The 24,088-nt window shown below is 31.2% G+C and overlaps 1 protein-coding gene across 9 annotated transcripts in view; it reads left to right on the top strand.

Moving 5' to 3' along the window:
- The window catches only part of LOC142328405 (protein lap4-like), a 492,228-nt gene that overhangs the window by 20,990 nt on the left and 447,150 nt on the right, over window positions 1–24,088 (top strand). For all 9 annotated transcript variants that reach the window (XM_075372138.1, XM_075372147.1, XM_075372166.1 and 6 more), the window contains exon 2: window positions 13,765–13,882. In XM_075372138.1, the coding sequence (XP_075228253.1) occupies window positions 13,765–13,882 (118 nt within the window). The remainder of the gene's footprint in view (window positions 1–13,764; window positions 13,883–24,088) is intronic.

The following is a 24,088-nucleotide window of genomic DNA, read 5'->3' as shown; positions in this document are numbered from 1 at the left end:
AATTTTGGGGTACATAAATTAAAATCTAATAATGTGTTAAACAAAGATGGTACACCAATATATAATACGAAAGGTAAAGTCGATAGATGGGTGGAATATATTGAAGAGTTATACGGAGGAAATGAATTAGAAAATGGTTTTATAGAGGAAGAAGAGGAAGTTGAGGAGGATGAAATGGGAGAAACAATACTGAGATCTGAATTTAAGAGAGCATTAAAAGATTTAAATGGCAGAAAGGCTCCTGGAATAGACGGAATACCTGTAGAATTACTGCGCAGTGCAGGTGAGGAAGCGATTGATAGATTATACAAACTGGTGTGTAATATTTATGAAAAAGGGGAATTTCCGTCAGACTTCAAAAAAAGTGTTATAGTTATGATACCAAAGAAAGCAGGGGCAGATAAATGTGAAGAATATAGAACAATTAGTTTAACTAGTCATGCATCAAAAATCTTAACTAGAATTTTATACAGAAGAATTGAGAGGAGAGTGGAAGAAGTGTTAGGAGAAGACCAATTTGGTTTCAGGAAAAGTATAGGAACAAGGGAAGCAATTTTAGGCCTCAGATTAATAGTAGAAGGAAGATTAAAGAAAAACAAACCAACATACTTGGCGTTTATAGACCTAGAAAAGGCTTTCGATAACGTAGATTGGAATAAAATGTTCAGCATTTTAAAAAAATTAGGGTTCAAATACAGAGATAGAAGAACAATTGCTAACATGTACAGGAACCAAACAGCAACAATAACAATTGAAGAACATAAGAAAGAAGCCCTAATAAGAAAGGGAGTACGACAAGGATGTTCCCTATCTCCGTTACTTTTTAATCTTTACATGGAACTAGCAGTTAATGATGTTGAAGAACAATTTAGATTCGGAGTAACAGTACAAGGTGAAAAGATAAAGATGCTACGATTTGCTGATGATATAGTAATTCTAGCCGAGAGTAAAAAGGATTTAGAAGAAACAATGAACGGCATAGATGAAGTCCTACGCAAGAACTATCGCGTGAAAATAAACAAGAACAAAACAAAAGTAATGAAATGTAGTATAAATAACAAAGATGGACCGCTGAATGTGAAAATAGGAGGAGAAAAGATTATGGAGGTAGAAGAATTTTGTTATTTGGGAAGTAAAATTACTAAAGATGGACGAAGCAGGAGCGATATAAAATGCCGAATAGCACAAGCTAAACGAGCCTTCAGTAAGAAATATAATTTGTTTACATCAAAAATTAATTTAAATCTCAGGAAAAGATTTTTGAAAGTGTATGTTTGGAGTGTCGCTTTATATGGAAGTGAAACTTGGACGATCGGAGTATCCGAGAAGAAAAGATTAGAAGCTTTTGAAATGTGGTGCTATAGGAGAATGTTAAAAATCAGATGGGTGGATAAAGTGACAAATGAAGAGGTATTGCAGCAAATAGATGAAGAAAGAAGCATTTGGAAAAATATAGTTAAAAGAAGAGACAGACTTATAGGCCACATACTACGGCATCCTGGAATAGTCGCTTTAATATTGGAAGGACAGGTAGAAGGGAAAAATTGTGTAGGCAGGCCACGTTTGGAATATGTAAAACAAATTGTTAGGGATGTAGGATGTAGAGGGTATACTGAAATGAAACGACTAGCACTAGATAGGGAATCTTGGAGAGCTGCATCAAACCAGTCAAATGACTGAAGACAAAAAAAAAAAAAAAAAAAAAAAAAAAATTTTTTCTGATCAAATAAAATTTATCCTTTAGAAGAAAAACGAGGAATAAAATAAATAAGATATACTGTGAAATAACTAAGATACAATCATAACGACGTTTTTTTTTCAGTTACGAAGTCAGCAGTATAGTTTTTAGTTTGTTGCTGTGGTTTTTGCTTTTTACAAGATCTGTTTTAGAGCAGCTACCTTCTGCGCCAATTTAAAGTAGGCTACGGTTTAAATAATTATTTTTAGCTCTACGTTTGTATTTCACTTCATAATTACCTGTTAAGAAAATGATGTTAAACGTTCTGAGTATAATAAATTGTATGTTAACCGATGTCTGGTGATCTTAGGTAATGTTGCTACGGTAGCTCTTTTTTTTATAATGCACTACATATTTATTGTGGATATGTTTCATCTCTTATTTATTTCTGATGACGGATAAATTTATTATTGTGAATAATTGTTTTGTCTTTAGTTTCGTTGTACTCTTGTTTGTTCGTTTAATACTGCTGCATTTTCATTGAAGCTTCATCATTAGCGATCATAATTGTACGATAATTTTTAATTATGTCATTAAATAAAATTTATAATTCATAATTAATTATGAATTTGATAAGTTTTATTTTATTCTAACTAGTTAAAGGTTGAAAATAAGCTTTCGAAATATCTTTTAAATTTTAACCGCTTGAAATTTATTACCGGTATCATTTTTTCTGTTAAAAACGTATAAATATTTTACTATTTTAAGTAAAATAGGTATTTACTGTTTTAATTATGGCAAAAATGAATTGCTGTTCTACGAAGTGTAATAATGTTTTTATCTTTTTGGAGTGAAGTTCGTTTTCATATGTTTTTATGCTGTCCGAAATTTTTTTTAACTTTTGGCCTCTTTAGACTATAAAGTCTTTGTAAGATTTTATCGGTCGGTTAGTTTTTTTATTGAATACAGATAATTGCCTTCATCAGTATTCAACAGTCGAATTGGAATTATTTACAAGTAAATAAAATTATTTCTACCTTGTGTGTGTACGCTTGCCTACGCGGCTAAGTTACGACGGTATTGATACTTAAGTTAGTTTATAATTACCGTTTTTGTATTTACGAACTAAGTATTATAATTATGAAATGATATTTTATGATAAGTCGTAAATTTGTAGTTTGAAATACTATTATTAGAAAATGTATATTTATATTAGATTCAGTAATATTCAAATCGGCATAAAATAAAAAAAGGTGCGTACAGTTAGAGTTAGTATTTTGCTTACCGACGGTCTGTTAAATCGCATGTGTATCTAAATTAAATCATACAATCGGTCGATTCATCCTTCTCTGCAGTCGATTTATAACTTTTAAAATTTATTATTATTAGTATCTAAAGCGTTTTACGGAACACTTAAAAAACTTTTCAACTGTTACTTTTGGAATTTCACCCCGTATTTTACAGTCCACTGTCGAATTTTATGTGTTGATGTTTATAGTTTTTCTCGTATGAGATGTTTCATGCCAATTTTCCATCGTTCAGTTTATATAAAAACTCTTTTTGCTTTTTAAACGGTCGATTTATATGTGGCTCTAAATAAGTATAACAAATAAATAAATAGGCTCCCTTGCTCCCGGAATGAAAAAATCGTGTAATATAGCAGCAGCTATGTTTTACTTCATCGGTTAGATGAGACCAAAACCAAAGATTCGGTCCAAATATTCTAGTTACCTTATACCTGATAATTAGTAAATTTAGTTTTAAAAACGATTGTCCAGATATCTCTTCTGTGACACATTCTATTTACGTCATAACCCAGTCGTTGTAATTCATCTGACCCTTTTCTTTTGTAACTGTTTTAGTTCCGCGGAGAAAGGCTTCATTCTTAGGTAGAATCTTCTAAATGTACTATGCGGCAGTAAAGGTTTTCTATTTTGTGATGCGTTTAAAATGTAGGAGGAGCAAACCATCCTTGTTTCTCATACCCTGCTGAAAGAATTTTGATAGCATGAACATGCGTTCTTAAAACTTATATATTACATGAGTATACAAGTATTTAAAAAAAAAAATGGGGAAAATTGTGTCCGGATTATTCCAGAATAACGGGGGGATTCCATATTGCTTTCATAATTATTTTTTAATTCTTACCCGTTTAATTTTTTATGATAAATTTGTCCTTCAGCCTCTGTTTCTTTCAACTTTTAAATCGTCAGTTTGTATATTTTTTCGCGTTAAGCTTTGTCCGTACGTTATAAAGTTTTGTGTTGTTATCAATCGTAACCGTTTTCAGACAGCGTTTGATACGATTACATGTGATATATTACTACTATTATCATCGTTTTTCTATTCTATATTTTACTGTTTTTATGCGGGATTAATTTACTGTTAACAGATTTAAGCAGTGGAACTGTCGAACGCGCAATTTGAGAAACCCGACAATCTTTGAAATTTTTAACTATTGTTTTTAACCCTGATCTTACCGTACTCAAGTCGTTAAAATCAAGATGAGTGTAAGAATAAGAAGATACTCGATGTAAATTATAAGTCGCTAATCATTTGCATGTTAATCAGTTACTTTGATTACGCTATCGGAAATGAATCTTTATAGTATCAGAATTGCTAAACACTAATTAATTAAATTTTGTGTTAAATTGCATTTACTTTAATTGAACTTCCTCAGTTTGACATTTCCATTTCCTAAAGGGAAAATGAATAAATTTTCTAAATGCATGCAAAATAAACAATCGGAGCTTTTCATTAAAACAGTATACTTCCATTTCTGGTAATATATTTTAAGATAAAACTCACAGTATTTTAAAGATTGAAATCTAGCGATCTCAATCCAGATTTTGAAATTTTAAATTCGTCTTAAAAGTAAGGTTTTAGATTTTATTAGGTTAAATATTTTAAACTATGTAGTGAATTGATATCCGTGATAATATACAGCGTTTTTAATAAAACTGCTGGATTTCAAAAGCATCTAACAAATATTAAACGAAAACCTTGAAAAGTTTCTAAAAGTACGCAACTTCGTGATTCGCAAGTGTCAAACTGTATTTGGTCTAACTATATCCTTGTCAGTATGTCGAGTGAATGGTAGCTATGGCTGCGATTATCTTCTGCATATGTTCAAGATCACGAATATTGTCCGTATAGACAGTCTTCTTCACGTACTCCCCCAGAAAAATCAAAAAGTGTAATATCTGCAATTCCGAACACGCAGTAGTCAATTCACCCGTTTGGAAATCAAATGTGTTAGCTATTAGTGTTTGATTGAATGTTTATATCGATTGTTTTAATGCGTGCAAACCTTGCTCTCATCGGAGGAAAAATTCATTTTCTGCCTCAGTGTCATACAAATGTTCTCTCATTTTCTGATAATGAGGAAACCTGTGCAATTTCTCTTTAAACATGACTGGATTTTACGTATAAAAATGATATTCAGGATCGGGTAAACTTGTACACACGATCTGAGTAATTGGTAAGAAATAGCTTACTATTGGTTTTAGTAGTTCGAAGATATAACCCGAAGATATAAGACGGTAATCCGTATTATACAAAATGCAACAAGTTTTAATCCCAATTTATCAACAGTCATTGCAATTAATTTTTGAAAAAGAGTTAATTGTAGGTATTTGGGATTATTTCCTTAATTTGGGATTAGAACAAAGATAACTAATTTTTGCGTTCAAAAGTCAAAACAGTCGGTTCAGTTCAATATACAGTTAATTTCAATGGAACGTTTATTAAATATTTATAACTCTGTGAAGATTTTAAATTTATACCTTTTATTTTAAAAAGCGCTGTTATTAATTTTATCGAGTAAGTTAGTAATTGTTTTTCAGTTTGCCTTATTCGACTTCAAACATTCGAAACATGGAATTAAGTTTTTTGAACCCGTGACCGAATTTTTGATCTTACCGTTGTTACCTTGAATCGAGTGTTCTAGTAAGAGAAATTTCGTACTCTACGTGTGCGAGTGCTGTTCTAGAATACCAGCATATTACCAGTATTCTAGAAAGGGTATCTATAGATTGTTTTGGAACTTATTAAATTAAGTAGAAATTATTACTATTATTTACGTTTTTTTCTTATCAAAAATATATTTATTGTTTAGATGCTGTGTTTTGATTAGTCCAATGAATTGCGACACTGAACTCGTATTTTTATCTGCTCGGTCTGTACGTTGATATTCTTATTAAAGTTTTACAAATAACTTTTGCGTAAATATTTTTGTTTATATTAATTTTTAAAAGTATTTATTTACAATAAGTGTTTTTGTGCTTAAGAAAAAATTGTTTAAATCTTTTTTTCGAGTTCTGGTACATGTTTATGATTTTTTCATAACATACTTTTAAGGTTATGTGATTTTTATCACATGACGATATAAAAATTTCGATTATTCACAATTATTGAAGTGTAATCTCTGAGAAGTATACTTATTCACGAGGACTTTTCTGAAAAGTTGAATGATCCCTGGAGTATACTTTTGATCGTCTTATCTTTTGTTTATCGATAAAAATGACTTAAGAGTAATTAATCTTTTCTTTATAAATTATATTCGTTAGTAATGCTTTACTTTTGCGGTTGTCAGTCGAGCTTTTACCGTACACCGGTTTCAGTTTAATATGCCCTTGGTTGCTTTGTGGTTTTTTGCACATAGGGAGAAAGTGCTTGTGCTTTTGTGTAGAATGAAACAAACAAATGGACTAAAGGCTTAAACATTGCTCTGGTCTTGTACGGGTTCAATTAATCCTATATAGAAAAACGTGTGTCTAGACTCTGAATAATTGCTGAATACCGTTAGAATTTTCTGGGGTCGGTAGTATATTGTTAAAATCATTTGTTTGTCTTCATTAAAAAAATTTGATTGCACTAACTTTAATACAGTATTATTTCTACTGTATTTTACTTGTCTAAATTCTAATTAACAATAATTCTATGATTTTGTTGTTTGTACTTGATCACACTAAATATATTAATCATCTCATTTTTCGGGGTCACTAAGTGTTTCTATAAAATAAAATAAATAAAATTTAAGCAAATTAAATCTCATTTAGTTTATTTTATTTCGATTTGACTAACTGTATTACTTCGAAATTTTAATAGACGGCTGAAGGCCACCACGCCTTTCTTCACTTAGCCCACTCTATCGATCCTGGTTCGTCCCTAGCCAGCCGCTTGCAATCGATCATAAATAAGTCTGTATTTTGATTTGTTGTTTTATATTTTGCTTTTCAAAACTTGGGTCGTCCCGTTTAAAGAGTAATCTTTATTTTCGACCGTTTGTTTTATGAAATCTTTTCACGGATAAAATGAAGTTGTGTGTTTGGCGAAGCGGTTATTGAACTTTATTATGTACAAAGTACACTTAATTATATGTAGAGGACGGTGAACCGCAATCGTTTAATACAGCGACCCTGAATCCTTAAACAAATGGAAAGAAGTATAAGTTACGAATTTTTTTTACGTGATGGATACGTGCCAAATAATTATCTCTTACTTTTAGTATAAAATTAATTCTTTTCTGTATCAGTGATAATAAAGGTAAATACAAATTTAATAATTAAACCTCAACATATGTTAGAACATTAAATAAAAATAATGAATTTTTTTGTAAGAGAATTTACAAAACCTTTATTATAAAGTGTTAATTAAAAAAAAAAAAAAGAATTTTCATTGTTTTTATTTCTTTTCATTAATGTTATAACATTGTTAAGGTTTAATTATTAAATTTACATTTACTTTTCCCCAAAAACGGGTTCTGTTAATATGTCTGGAAAAAATCTGTAAATATGATTAAACCTAAATACAATTACGTCTAATAATCTTGCGCCTAAAACGTACTCATCTTCGTGTCGCGGTATATTGCTGGAACTTATCCTCCGCAAAAACAAGGGGTTTTTATTCGTTATTACTCGTACGTAGTCCAGTTGAATTCAGTAGGTGTCATTCATATATTTAATGTTCTTGCTATATTGTTAAGTTATCTCTATCGCAATGGAATGTCTGCTATAGCGAAGGAACACACGGAAAGCACTTCTCGCTTACCCATCTGTGGATAATAGTTTAGTTGCCATCGCCCTTAATGGTAGTTGTTATTCATTACTGCAGGTCCTAGGTTAAATTCTAAACGGTAGTATAATTACCTTTATCTTAATTTGAATAAACCTTGTTATTGGAGCTAATATGTCGTCGAGATTCAATTAACATTTTGCGGTAGTCTGCCCGAGTGAACAAGACCGACTGCCGATATAATTCAGTTAATAAACTACAATGACAAAAATAAAAAGGTATAAGAAACTTGGCTTTAAAAACTGTTGGAGAAGATTTTTCGAATCTAGACTTATAAGTTATTGAACGTGTAGTCTTAAACCTGTTGTCAACTCAGTTTTATTCCCCTTAGTACGAATAAAGTACAATAGAAATTATTTACCCTCTATTACTGAAACTGTCGATCGAAAAATGTATTTTTCCGTAGATGTTTCAGTTTTTGACGTCAAATTAGTATATAATTTTTGCAGTCTGTTAGTAAGCTATCGAGAATATTTAAATTCTCGGTTTTGCAAAAAAATTAATTTCACAATCGTATCTTGATAATTACGCATATTGACCGTTTCGCACAGAGCAATTCTGTAGTCTGCAGGCGGCATATCTCAGAAGTCTCAGTGTAATGAAAGGGTTCATTTTTAGTTTCTATTATATATTTATTTCTTATTTTTCGTTGTTTTTGTGTAATTACATTTACATAATTAAAATATTTTTATTGATTACCTTTTTATAAAAATATTATTTTTATTGTATTGCCATTTATATATTTTAACGATAGAGCGAGAACAAACTCTCATAACTGTGTGCGGATTTGTCGTGGTACGCAGTTTTCGTATATCGTAGACATACCTTGTGAATAATTATTTCTTCCAAGACCGAAAGTATTATGTAGAGGTAATTATGTTTAGTCATTTTCCGGATAACAGCGTTAGAATAATATTTGTTAATATTAGCTTATGACGGAAAAAACTCACTTTTAGTGCAGTTAGTTATCAGTGAATTAAGAAAGAAATGTACTTCTTAATACTGGTTGACTGGATTACAATGATTTTTTTTACTGCATTCCATTATTCTGGTCAATGTCTGAATGATTTTACAAATAAGATGGCGGGTGCTTTTTTACTTAGGTTGATAGACGGTAGCATTGTCTTATCTAACCTTATACCGTTGCGTTAATTGGTAGTTCACGTTTCTTTATGCGTGCAAAATTACCGTCGTTTCCTGTCTTCTCGTACATACAGTATGTGTGAGGTCTGTTCTTTAAATGATGTCGTTCAGTCATTATATTTCGCTTCCTACGCGGTAACTTCTTACACTTAAAGGTTTATTTCTTTTTAATTTTTTAAAGGATGCTATTAATTTTACTAAGGTTGTCTTCTACCTTTATAACTTTTGACGTAAAATATTTTATTTTTTTTTGTTTTTAGTTCTTACAAACAGAAATTGAAATCCGTTCTAATTTTTATTCGTAGAATTCAGAGGTAATGTTTAAATAAAGTAATTTTTAGATGTTTTTCGCCTCGGAAGGCGAAAGGTGTTTCATTCACGGAAGGAAAGAAGTACTTATTTCTGACTCTGGTACAATTAATTTAGATATTGTTAGAAAATAAGGTCCTGGTTTCTTCAGAAATAAAAATTGGAATTGTACTTAATAGTTTGATCCCTAATGTATGGATATGTTACATTTGTTACTACTCGGGTTCTTAAAACTGTATCCGCATAATTATATTTTATTAAATTTAGTTCGTAACGTTTTGTTTGGCAGTAAAACGTTTGCAGACGTTAAGGTAGGTTTTAGGAGCATTCGTGTACCATTTTATGCAAAATCTTCGATTTTTGTGCCCGGCAGTCGTTTACTACCCGCCTGATCTTGTTAAAAGTACGGTATATTTTTTTATTTTAAAAATCTTTTATATTCAAAAGAATATACGTAAGTGCGTTAATCTCATTTCCGATTACGTAGTTCGTAATTTACTGAGCGAAGTAAGATTTTCGTTAAAATATAAAGTAGATATACAAATTTTAATTAAAAAATGAATTGCCGCTATGTTGAACAACAAAACGTTTCATATAAATCCTGCATTACTTATACGTCTTCATCGACGCTTCTAGATATCCAAGATATTTTAAATCCATGTAAACCTACTAGCCTTTCATCTTTTATTTTTTTCCTGTTTTATCTCCGGGAATCACCGTCAGGTATTCCTTCAGATATGAATGAGGATTATATATCTGAGATTTGTGGTTGATTGAAACCTAACCACCAAAGAACACCGGTATCCACGATCTAGTATTCAAATCCGTATAAAAGTAACTAACTGCCTTTGCTAGGATTCTAACGTTGAACTCTCGATTTCGAAATCAGCTGATTTGCGAAGACGCGTTCACCACTAGACTAATCCGGTGAGTAACTAGCCTTTGATCTGTGTGTATGCAACAACGTGAGCAAATTTGACTATTTGTTGGCCACTAAGTTCGATTATAGGAAACCATATTTTCTTAATCATATAATGAACTACATACATTATGAAATCCTTGGAAAAAGGGAAATTTAGATTCCTTATTATGAAGGATAATTTATTTAATTAAAAAAAAGAAAATTGTTTAAAAAAACAATATTCTACTTAATTTTTTTTTATTAGTTTAAATTTATTTAATTCTTATTAAATCATTCGCTATATTAGCCTAAAAAATAATTACTTTTATTATTAAAGAAGAGGCAAAAGAAAACTGAATCATATGAAATTACTGAAATACTCAACGAAAACTTTTAGATGTTCTCACCTATATCGTAAATAAAGGTTTGCAAGTTCCATTTTATTCAAATTTTCATGAATTAAGTGTCATTCATCAGCTGTAAACGAAAAATGTGGTACAGTTTTTGTGAAAGTTTGGCTAGAGTAATTCGTATCATGATATTCGCTCAAGTAGCCGGATACATGTATGTTATAGCAGTGGTCGCCGGGCTTTATCACCATCAGTGATACACCGCGGTTGCGGTCGACCCACGCATACACCAATTATTATACGACGAATGTGAAAACGTGCTAAACATATAATCAATTTATTCATAAGTTTTATCTGTTCGTAAGGGATCGTTACGTACGTTTATACAACGTGTTCAGCGCAATTTGTCAGTGCCAGTGCTCGGTATTAATGGGATTTTGTGGGTATTGTCAGGCGACCAGGTGTTGCCTGCTGTAGATTAAATCCATCATCCCCGAGCGTAATTTGAATGTTAATCCTCTGGTGATCTCGATCGAAGAACTCATTTTGTTTAATTATATCGTAATGTTTTTACCAGTCGGGTTATGCATTACGGTTTACAGTGTTTTATTATTCGTTTATGTTCATTTATTCCTTCGATTATTGAAAATAAATGTACGTGGATTTAATCAAGAAATCTGTATAATGTAATTTTACAAAAATTATTTTCTCTTCAGAAACTGTCCTGACCGACGTAGGAGTCGTTTACCTCGGTGACTGACTTATAAAAAGGCGGTAAATAAGTAGTCTCTGAATTCATTATTTACACCCAAAATAAAAATAAAAAAATGTGTCGGCAATATAATCAAATTGTAAGGCAGTAAAAAAATATTCCTGGCAGTTGAGACGGAAAAGAGTGTTGCTTTTTAATAGCTAGTGTCGTTTGCAAGGATGTTGCTAAATGTAATTAAGAATTACAGCTCTCTTGAGGATGCAAAGTTAAGAAAATTTTTCCTTAACGCTGGGCAGTTAAACAAAGTTAGCAGTCTATTAATGAGAGTCTTACTTTATTACCGTTTTCATTTGAAAGTTTGAGAAAGTAAGATCTTTGTTCTATTTATGTCTGTGTATAGGATTTTGAAACAATGTACGATGAAATAGACTGTTTCCCCCCTAAATGTATGCACCATGGACGTAATATTTTAGTTATGTATATATATATATAGTTTTGCAACAATAAAATAAAAAACGAATAATCCAGTTAAAGGATTTTTTCGACGTTCGACGTGTTTATTTTTACTTACCGAACTCAAAACCTGATCATTTGTCGGCAAACTTCCTCCGTTCTGTTCTCTTTGTATAGTATAAGAGAATAAGGAACCTGATTATACGGCAAATGTAGTAATGAATGGTAGGGAAATTACAGCGAAGCCGGAAAAGAATAACGCTTCTTAAATTTTTACTGAACGCTATGGTGTAAAGACTACGAAGAAAGATGGTTGGCGTAGCACTTAAATCTATTTTTTCGATGGATTGGTGTTTATTCAAATTATGTGTTTGTGAAGCTCACGGTTTTTATAAAAGAAGGTACGATATTGAATGAGATCATCCGCTGTTCTCTTTAACTGTGTTTTAAAGCTTTGTTTCTTAGTTCAAAAACAATTTTGATAAAAGTCATACGGCGAAAAAGTCACATTTTACGTAAAATAAAGTTTCTAATCAACTTTATTCAAAGCTTTCTTTAGAACCGCATTCTCGGTGCGCAATTTCTTCGTCGATGAGTTGGAGTTTAGATTATCAATTATTTAACTCGTTTCATAATTACGGTAAACATGTAAGGTATTCTTCTTTACCTACTAAACTTACTATTACCTGTGAAATTTTATTAAAATATTATTTAACCTTATTTCATTTTTGATGATGGTTGCGGTATGGTAGCGTCTCGGTCTTTCATTCGGAGTTCCTGGGTTCGAATCCCGGTCAGCCATGCTGTTTCTCATGCTGTACAAAATTTACGTTTCATATTCTCACTGAATAAACCTGGAGTTTATGTGATGAATTAATCATCAAATAAATTACTGAAATTCCTATTCAGAAAACTAAAGAAAATGCCATTTTATTACTTTTTATCTTAATATAATTTACGTACTCGTAAATTTCACAAATAATTATAATAGAGTCCGTAAAAAGAATCTTTTTCCCCACAAATACTGCTCATAATCTTGGTAAAAAAATACCTCCCAAATTGAACGAGAACTATGAGAAAAGGTCAATTATCAGGCAATCAGTAGGAAGATATATTTTTAAATTCTCTTTTGCCAGTGTTTTTATGCGTATTGTATGATGTTAATAGTTTTAAAATCGGTAAAATAGTTACGTTTTAAAACAATAAGGGTACATTTATCATCAGGTTCAAATGTCTGTAATTAAATAACAATACTTTATAAAAATGAGTAGGTGGGCAAGTATGATGAACCCCCGATTTATTTTCGTTATTATGAATCGAGTTATTAAACTTCACACTCATCGGAAAAGACACAGTCCGATTATCATGTAGGTATAAAAAAAATCATTATTGTCATTACTGTTCAGATAATGTTTCTGAGGATGATATGTATGAGTGTAAATGAAGTGTAGTCTTTTACATTCTCAGTTCGACTATTCCTGAGATGTGTGGTTAATTGAAACCCAACCATCAAAGAACATCGGTATCCACGATCTAGTATTCAAATTCTGTAAAAATACCTAACTTTACTAGGACTTCAACGCTGAAACTCTCGAATTCCAAGTCAGCTGATTTGAGAAGATTAAGTTACCTAAAAATTACATACTTCACCGTTTTTTAAAAATTGGCCAAAATAGATACTTTTAGCCAATTTTTCGTTTTAAAATTATAGCTTGGCAGTTGTCAGTTTAGAAGTATTTTTTATGATATAGTTTTTTGAAATTAGATTAAAAGAAGTTTCACTGAGAACAAATCTCTTATTTTTTTCAATCAAATCTGATGAATTTAAACACTGTGGACTTTAATTGTTCCTAACTTGTTGTATGTTGTTTGGGGTGGATCGTATATTTTTTTTTGCTTTTATTGTTGTCAAAGTAGGCGTCTTACAGTTACCTTATTTTTTATCAAAAAGTGTTCAAAAACGTATGAAATTGAAATTTTTAATACAGAATGAGTGTGTTACACTGAAATATTTGTACTCTACTCTCTTTTAAGTTTATTTGTTATGGTGTTTTACAAACTCTTTAATTTATAAATCTGATTTTTCTACATCTTCTCCGTATTTTTTTTTTAGTTTATGATTAATTTTTGATTTTTGTTCCAGAACTTTTTTCGTCTGCATAGACTACGTAGATTAGGACTGAGCGATAATGAGATTCATAGGCTGCCACCCGATATTCAAAATTTTGAAAACCTTGTCGAATTGGACGTCTCCAGAAATGGTAAGTACATAATTAAATTATTTGTAATGAGCTATCTTGCTAACGAGCAATATCTTGTAACGAGCTATTGTGTCGGGTCATCCAGTATTTTATTACTTCGCTATTATATTATGGAATAATTTTACTTTTGAATTAGTAAATGTGCAAATTACTCTCGGCGTTCTTTTTCTTTTAGTGAAAATTTGATGTTAGACATCGAAGTTGTTCATATTAAATTCTTGCTAAAAGTTACTGTCTCAAAGTAAACCTTAGGTCAAGTGGTATAGAACTGGAAAGAAATGAAGTCGTACGGGATGACTCAAAGAGGTCAACATTTTAGCAGTTAATTTAGGTAAAGTGTTTGGTGACGTTAAGGCGTTTTAGTGAATGTAATGTTTATAGTTCTACACGAATGAAAGTGTTATTTAAGTAACAGATAAACAATGTTTTACGTAAAAATGTTAGGTTCCGCTGTACTTATATATAAATGAATGAGATATTAGAAGGCTGTTTACCGTAATATTTCATTGATATATGATATTTTGTAATGTATATTTTTAAAGTGTTTTTATTCGATTATTTTATAGTATTTCCGTTTGCTTGAGAAATTCTTCTAATTTATTATTCCATATTAAAAATTCTGCTTTTGTATCTGGTAGTATAACTTGCATATTAAACGCAAAATGATTGAAAGTAATGATAGGTGTTAGCCTATTAATCGCTCTGTGACAAGAACAAACATAATTTTGTTGGCTGAGATAGCTAGCTGGCATTGTACTAGCATTTTGAATTTGTTTTACTTGCTACTAACTCAAAACCTTGGAAATTAGCTACAAGAACTACAATATATTTTTAGTAACGAAACTTCGTTTCTGTTTAAGGAAAATTAGTTCCCGTATAAGGAAACTTCTCGTTTCCATATAAGGATCGCCGCTCCGTTCTTTTTCTGTTTAAAACACTTAAGTTTAATTAATAATTTTACTAAGCGTTAATCTCAAAAAGTTACATATTCTTTTTTTAAGAATTAATGCCATATTTAAAACAGCAGCTGGTTGAAAGGAAGAAGAAACACTGTTTTATAGAAGGCTGGTTGGTTCGCTTTCGCGATTTTTCGTAGTAATTCTGAAAATTTCCCAAATTTCTCTTTATCGAGGTGCCATATTTTTTTTTCTGAACGGAACTGCATACTGATGATAAAAACGTTACCTACGGTGAAGAGGTCACGATTTAACAGTCGTAACCGTTTTGAACTGGTTTTCATTTTTGAAGTGAAATAGATTAAAAAAAAAGTGTATTTCTTTTGGTTTTTGTTAAAATTCATGTACTGTACAACCCGTTACTGTTTATAACTGTGGATTTATGTGTGATAATGTGAAAGATTTAAAATTTATGCCGTAATTATTTTATTATTTTCAAAAACTAATATTTTGTTACTACATACTTCGAAATTAAATGTTGAAATATATCATAAAATTTAAATTCATAAATTGTATAATTACAGTTGAAATCGTCTGAATTGTAATCTTTCTCATATATATAATTTTTTTTCTTCGTGTAATATTGTCACTCGCGTTTATTATCGGAATGGTTTTTATCTAATAATTGATAAAAACAATAATAAATTTTATATTTGAATAGAGTTATATCGACAATCGATGGATCAACTAATTTTTTCGATTTGATTTTTCATTTTCATCTCGTAGTTATTGAAATTTAGGAAACTTTATAATTAGTGTAGGCTTAGGGTAGGTAGCACGGTGCACTAGTAAATACGTATTTCGATTTTTTACTACATTGTTCCTTTAGTTCTGTAGTAGGCTATATGTTGTATAAATAGTATTGAAGATTTACTTTGTGTAGCTAGCTTGGTACCACCTTCAGTAAAAATTGCTGTGATAACATGGTGGAGTTTAAACGTTTTGTGACAGCGTAAATATTTTATTTTTGGTTTCGTTGCGACAAATAACTTGTATGTATTGAATTACGTTATTGTTTTTTTTTTATCCGTTTTCTTTTTCTATAATTAATTTATTGAATGTTTTTACATAGAATTACGTTCGTAAATATGTTTTCTTTTCTTAGTACTTTTAACATGTAAATTTAGATTCGTCATTTTTTTTGTGTATCGAGCACATTCTTCATAAATTGAAATTTTTGCAGTTACTGTAAATTATTAGGAATAATATTGAAAAAACTTATTTTACTATGTAAATGTTCTTGTCTTTAAAAACGTTTTACGCGATTTCTTTTTGGTAGATGGTCGTTTGGTGATGAAATTTTAGGGCTGGTGATAATCTCTTTCGAGAAAAAAAATTACACTAATCCTAGGTAATAACATCCTGGATCATCAAATGTTTTCTTTGTGGATTCTCTCCTATTTCAACGGTTGAAAGATTAAATTTTGCAGATCGTATCGGCATGTAAAGGATTTTCGAAGGTCAGAAAATCTGGTTTCAATCTACAAGCCGGATCGTTTCAATTAATGGGCCGGTACATAATGTATACCGTTGATGATACTACTTATTGGCCTCCGCAGTCGTTTAGGAAGATATAAACCGTTGTGGTACGGATGTTTTTTAACGAAACAATTAAAAGTTTGGAGAATGAGGTTAATAATTATTGCAAAAAAGAGGAAAATATCAGTTTTTCGTGAGAGATCTTGTTACCCAGCGAAGAGAAACGGAGATGTTTACAAATAAAAAGACACGGAAATGAAATTAACATTGTAGTTGTAAATCAGGTGGATCCTGGACGGTATGGTATTCCGGTTTTCCTCTTCAGAGTGTTTCAAAATGAATAGACGTGAAGTAAGTAAAAGCGAACACTGGCCAAAGCTTCTATAAATTACCGATTCCTGTAAATCATCTAAATTATGTAATATCAGGTAATCAGGTATCACCTAGTAACGTTAACGTTTATCTACTAAACGCTAAACCCCGTGGAGGAGCGGTAGGATTAACCTTTCGTCTGGAAGGTTATGGGTGGAATTCCGGTCACTCTTGACATTTTATCTATATTTTTTAAATTTAAACACCGTCTTCCCACCCGTAGGCTTATCTGGTGGTAGTTATCTCATAGAAGAATAAATCAATAAAGTCGCTTAGAAATCTGTGCTTATAAGTATCGGGTACATTCTTCATATATGGACATATGTGCAATTACTGTAAGTTGTTAGGAATAATAAAGTAAAACTGTAAAAGGTTGTGAAGAATAAAATTATTGTGTCGAAAACGACGCGTATTAAACTTATATCCTAGATCCCTTACTTTAAAAACGTTTGATGCGATTCCTTTTCGGAAGGTGACCCTTTGGTGATGAAATTTTACGGCTGGTGATAATATTAATCTGTTACGAGAAAAAGAAAACCAGTGAAAACCGTTGTGATGAAGAAGAAACACTTAGTAGATTTTTTTTTATTAACGTATTGTAGCGATTTCGATTTTTAACGAGATGGAAAGTTAGTTTAAACCTAGCGTTTTTAGCACGGATTCTCGTTTTTGTGAATGTCAAAAGATTTATGTCGATATGAAAAAAAAATTCTATTAAAGTAGGTAGTAGTTTTATTTTAAGAAAATAAAATAATACTACTAAAGTAAATGTTAATACGGCAAAAGATATTTTTTATTTAATACAATTCAAGTATTTTTACAATTACATTTCGTTCTTAATTGGCGGCGTCATCATCATCTGAAACTATTACGTAGAATTGTCATAATTGTGAAGAAATGTAAATTGTATATACGTTTATACTTATACAGATATTTTGAAGTTTTAGCTTCGGTTCAAGTGTGTTCAATGTTTATTAGCTTCTTTTAACTTCAAGGAAGTTATATATAAGATAGTAACGCCGGTAGATTATCGCCCGATACAAGAAACTTTTATCATGAATATGTATACAGTATTTGTATCAGTTCCGTTTAATGCGGCCAAAGCAGGCTTGTGCATTAGCGTTCTTTAAATAGTAGAGCGGCTATACGGTTATTGTTCCGTTTCTACGTGAAACATTCCTTAAACTTTGTTTATTACCGCGTAAATGATGGAATTCGTGCTGAGCTTTTATGTCGATAAGCCTCGGTCGTATTATTTGTTAGATGGCGGTTAGTGTCTTCATTCCATTTTTTTGTGTTAATGTATATTTAATAATATTTTAATAAAGATTGAAAATATTAGTAATATATATTTTTGTTATAGTCTTACAAACCGACTTTGGAAAATAGGCTTAAAATTAGAAACTAATTCGAGAAAGAAAAAGTCGAAAGGGGGAAGAGGCGTCGGAATTGACCCGAGTTAAACGAATATCCGAAATAATGATAATATAAATTTTTCCAAAAAGACAGTGCATATTTATGTACGTGTAATAGGAAGACGTCATGCATGAATAAAATCGGTGTTTCAGTTTTTCGTGAACTCTCAAAAACGCATTTTTATCAATCGATTAAATTTTTTATTTTTATACTTTCATTTGGAAAATTAACTTTAAACACTTAGCGGCAGCGGTTCTGTAAAATTATAACTTTAGTAGTACTGTAAGTAGAATATCTCGCCAATTTTGTAACGAATTTTTAACAACTGAGGTCTGGGATTAAAAATTTAATTGAATCCCATTTCTCCAGTAGCCTAGCATTAGTGAGGGATATCTTGCCCGTGTAAATGCCGTAAGTCCGTTCATCATAACCCGACAACAGAGAAAAGTGGGTGAAAGAAGCCTACAGTTTTGGATTTGTCTAACCGGTAAGTCGTTCCTCAAATCGTGTTCATATTTATTTTATTTCTGGAATTTTTTTTGTTTACTTATAAATAATACGAATCGCATTCGCCCAGGCTTCCGCACATACTTACCGAACTTCAGGAACTCTTGTGTGACTAGAACAATATTCAATTCTCCAATCGCCTTCTTAATGACGGGACATTATTCGCTCCAAAATAATTGTGTGATGAACTTTGGTGGATTTAAGTGCGCTAATTTTCCGTTGTATGTGAAATACTGCGTATATTCATCACATATATACATCGTATATTCTCGTTTAATTATAATTGTAATCTGGTTAGGTATTTTTTGGACATACATATAAACGATCGTCACACATTCTTCGAGATTTCTTTGCTTCTATTTGTTGTCGCTTGAAATTTATAATTGCTTTTTTAAATGTATTATATTTAATTTTTTTTAACCCAGAATGAGAAATCTAATCTTATTGTTTTTAATACTTGCAGCTTTGAATATTTATTACACAACTGGTTAATTTTGGAATTGAAGTTTCCGTACAATTCCGTGTATGCGTTATTCTTTGTACAACAAACAATTTCATATCTGTAAATACACAAATATTTTTAAAAGTTCGGCAGTCAGAACGTGTCCTGAATAGTAATAATAATTTTCGGAAGTTGTTTTCTGGTCGTTAATTTTTTTATTATGTCAAGATGACATTCTCATTTTTTATTTAATAGCCGTGATTGAGTTCAGGATAGACGCATTTGATGGTTGCCAACATTTCTGTTGGCAACCTTCAAATGCATCTTAGTGTTTTGCTGTGCCGATTTCAAAAGGAAGAAAGGATAATAATTATTCACGCCGGTGGTGAAATGGGATTTGTTCCTAACCGCTTGACAGTATGTAAAGCCAAATCATTATCAGGTGAACTACAACGTGTTTTTAAAGCGGATGAGAGAAAAATTAATACCTAACTTGCCAGTAAACATTGTCGTTATTTTAGATAATACTTCTTATCACAATGCTCAAGAAAGCCGAGCACCGAATTCAGGATCAACAAAAAAATCAATGATTGACTGGCTGAGGACTAACAGCTTACCGTTCCATGAAAATTTTACGAAAGTTCAGTTGTATGAGAAAATTAAAAAAAAATAAAGATCTGAAAACATATAAGATATTGGATGAAGACGGGTTCCCTGTTTTACGCCTACCCCCATATTATCATCCCGATTTGAATCCCATCGAGATGGTATGGGCACGGGTGAAGATCGAGATCGCAGCCGAAAATGTATAATTTACGACAGCTACAACGGTGGAAATTTGTCATAAAAATTTCGCAGAAATCTCAGTCGAGGACTTGATAAAATGTTGCAAACATGTTAAAAAACGAGGATAATTATCGCAAGCTGTATGGACCTCTAGAACAACAAATTGAACGTGTCATCAACAATCTAGGAAGCAAAAGTTCATCAGAATCGTCGGAAGACGAAAACATGCAGTAGGGCGTGAAGTGCTATATATTCGGCATCTTTGTCATTTTTTACTTTAGTTATTTGTATTATGTTAGTGCTAGTTACAAAATTCATAACATTATAATAAAAAGTGTAAAAGTTCTACTGTAAAAAGGATTGTCGAGGTAATAAAAACGATTATAAAAAACAGTAAAACAAGAAATACCTACTTTTCAAGGTAATAATTATATTTAGTTTTTTTTTTTTTTTTTACTTCAATTATTTAAAAACAAGTTAGCTAAATATTTATGTATTGTTTTATTCGGTTGTGAATTTATTTATTTTTTTATATAAATATAAGGCTAAAAATAATTTAAAAATTTATGATATGAATTTGTTTATCGATTGGAAAAAAACATTAGTATAAAAAATACTAAAAAAAAAAAATTATACTGTATATATACCGTAAAATTTATTACATCGTATATTGCTGTCTTCTACGAGTAGCATATTATAGCCCCGCGCTAGCTACGCAGCCATCGATCTGATCTGTGCCAATTCGGCTTGGACAAGCTATTACCTGCATTCATAACAGAAAGCCACCGCTATCGCTCAGTCTGGCGAGACTTTTTGCAGATCTTCATGCGCCCTCAACCGTTACTTTTTACCGCATCGCAGTAGTGTAGGAACTTCAGTGAGATGCATTTGCCCTTCGCATTATGCGAGAAATTAAGTAAATGAAGAGAAACTATGTATTCGAGATCCGGCAGTTATATTTTAAGCCTGCATTTTTTCTCCCTAACGTTCAATTCTGAAGCGTAAAGTGCAGTTTTTACTTCGATTGTTTTTTATACGTTTTTGTGAATGAGCTCTAAACCGATTACAAACGAATAAAGTAACCAGCCTAAGTAAAATAAATTGTTTCGTGGACCGTGCAGTTGCTAGCTGATAATACTGGCATTTTCACACACCACAAAAATTGTTATTCATCTCATCCTCTGACGCAATACCTAACGTTGGTCCCGGAGGTTAAAAAAAATAAAAAAATACTTTGATACAACGTACAAGAATAAAGTTTAAAAACTGACGAAACAGTAACTTAATTATAAAAAAAGGACAATTTTTTTTAGGAAGATGATTAATGCGAGTCCAAATTAATTTCCAAGTTGTCGCGCTTAACGAAATACAGTCAGTTTTAGAAAGTGTATTTATAGTTACTAAAACGTAAGTTTTGTTCTTTAATTTTTAATTAACAACTTTTTTGTGTGTTTGAGAGTATGTTAACATGCTGATTTAATATAACTTTTTGCTTAGTATTTAAAAGTCATGGTTGAAGAGTTTTGAGACTAGGTAAAAAAAAAATCAGTCACAATTCACTCGGTTTATTTTTTGTAGTGTAGTCGGTTATAAACCACTGAAAATTATTGTTGTTTATCTCATCGTATCGGTTTTATAGATCATCGAGTATTAATGTTTTGTGTGGCTTTATAACTTTTTCCTAGACGTTTGTTACGTTTACGCGGAACATTGCTCTAGAATCGTTCAGAGGTACACTAATAAAATAAATAAATAATGTTGGGAGTTGTGTTCTGTTATCTCGAGACATTTTACATTACCTACTTCATTTTATTGTAGTGATTGTTGTTTATTACTTTGTAGAACGCTAAATTCTTTTTAGGAAATTTAGACGTTAGTTTTCGTAAATTGAAACTTTATTAGTTTTTTATTTTATCTATTAACCTAAATAGCTATGAAGTACAGTATGTTCATAATACATGTTTTTGTGAAAGTATTGAACGTAAACGAGGGAGTTATCCGTGATAATTCTGCCTTTTCTTTTAACTTAAATATATTACAATTAAAGAGAATAAGGATTACACTAGCTTAAGAGAAGAAATAAAAAGGTACTTACGTATTAACGCCACCGCAACTATAGCTTTATTTAAAAACAAAGTAGTCAATCGGATTTCGGTGGAAAATGAACAGTCTCTTTATTAATTTTAATAAATGGTTATTTATATTTATTTATTTTATAAATATAATTTAACCTACGCTAGCTTTGCTCCCCAACTTTGACTAATTAACACCGTAATTTTTTTTAATTTAATAAATTCAGTAATTATTGCAATTATTTATTTTTTAAATAATCAAAACACTCCTGTTAATTAGTCAAGGTTAGCGAGCGTAGGTTAAGTTTGGTTAAATTATATTTATAAAATAAATAAATATAAATAACCATTTATTAAAATTAATAAAGAGACCACCGAAATCCGATTGACTACTTTGTTTTTAAATAAAGCTGTAGCTGGGGTTGCGTTAATACGTAAGTACCAACAAAAATAAACGTATACCTTATTGATTTTATTTAACTTCGTCATTAAATTACTTTTTAACATTGCTTAAGGATTATTTTGAGATTTATTTTCAATCTCTAGAATGTATTTTGCGTGACGGTCCGTAATTAAAAATTTGGAGTAGGAATATTTACTGTTAATCTGTACTTTCAGTTTCGTATCGATCGAGCCTTGTGATCGGATGTGTTGTAGATTGTAATCTTCGGGTTCGGAATAATATCCTGATTACTATCATACTTTCGCGAGCGTACCCACGACTGCAATTCATTCATTAAAGGTTCGGAAAGTCTCGTGGACGACAAAGGGCACGGAAGGTGAAAAGTGATTACGCGCTAGACCGCTTCTCGTCGACCATCCGTCTTTTATTACCAAAAAATGTTTTGTTGTGATTTTATTACCGTTACTAAGATGAAACCGGTCGAAATTCCAAAAGGTTTTATTAAAAAAGTTTAATCAAACCGTATTCGATGTACGTTTTTTGTTTTTAAAATTACAAATTCATTTCAGTGGAATTTAGTTCCCCTGAACTGAATTTAACTAAATTCATCCTGAACCTTTATATAACAAACTGCCAAGAAGAAATAATGGGCCGTTTCGAATTTCGAAAATATTTTCAAGGTCGTTTTGAGATTTTACGTATTTTAAATTCGTCGCCTTGTTTTTAACATTTGTAAAGTTCATCATAACCTACATTTCGTTAATTTAATCAACCTATTAAATCTATATATTATTAAATCGGAGATGTATTAAGTCGCGATTAAGGTACCTTCTTCAAGTTTCGTTAAAATTAATGTAGCCTTTCGTGCGTAATGCGCCAAGATACATAAATTTCGTTTACGAGATTATCTGCTTGCAGTATAAGGAAAGGTAACCTAATAAATGGTAGTTTCAACAGTGAGTTTAACCGAAATCGAATTCTGTATACTGTAGAAAACATTAATTTCTTTATTATGGGATTGTTTAAATAACGTTTTTTTATAAAGTTTTTAGTGTATTAAAACATCCCTTTAATTTACGGTTGGCGTCCGTTTGTACTTCTCTTGAAAATTCAGGAGTACGATATATTTTTTTCACGAGGATTGAAATTTTCTTCTTACAACATTTATTTTTGAGGCTAAGATTTGCTTTTAAGCCTCTATCCTACCTGTTATCAGACGATTCAATATATTTATTGCAATTATTTCAATGACTTTATGAAGCGATTACTTTTTATTATAAAACTGAATTTCATCATGTGTTCTCTTTTAATCTCTAAAGCGGGTGAAATTAACACGGGATAAAGAGGCCGAAGGTGAAGATAGATGAAAGAAGCGCACGATGATTAATTTTCGCTACAAGATTTTATAACAGAAATGCCAACTCATGCGCAGGATTTAAAATCGTGACTTCGGTCACGGAAGAGTGTATTGTGAAGACGCAGAGTAGCCTATTTACTATGTAATGTTGCGGTCGTAACCCGTATTGCATTTAAAATGCAGCGCGTAGAAAGTCTTCATTGTTCGAATACTACAGCTATTTCCCGGTCGAATTCTTAGTCATCGACATGTGTAATTTCACGATACGGTCTATCATTAGAATCGTAAGTATTTGTAGTTATCTATGTAATTGTCCTCGATGTGCACGGTAAGCCTTCTAATATCCATTCGAGAATACCGAACGTTATTCGAATAACTGACCGTTGTTATCCTTATCCTGTTTTTAATTTAATACT

This window comes from Lycorma delicatula, chromosome 1 (genome assembly GCF_047948215.1).
Source record: "Lycorma delicatula isolate Av1 chromosome 1, ASM4794821v1, whole genome shotgun sequence".
Lineage (NCBI taxonomy): Eukaryota > Metazoa > Arthropoda > Insecta > Hemiptera > Fulgoridae > Lycorma > Lycorma delicatula.
The sequence above is the reverse complement of the archived record's forward strand: the minus strand, read 5'-3'. Positions and strand labels throughout refer to the sequence as shown.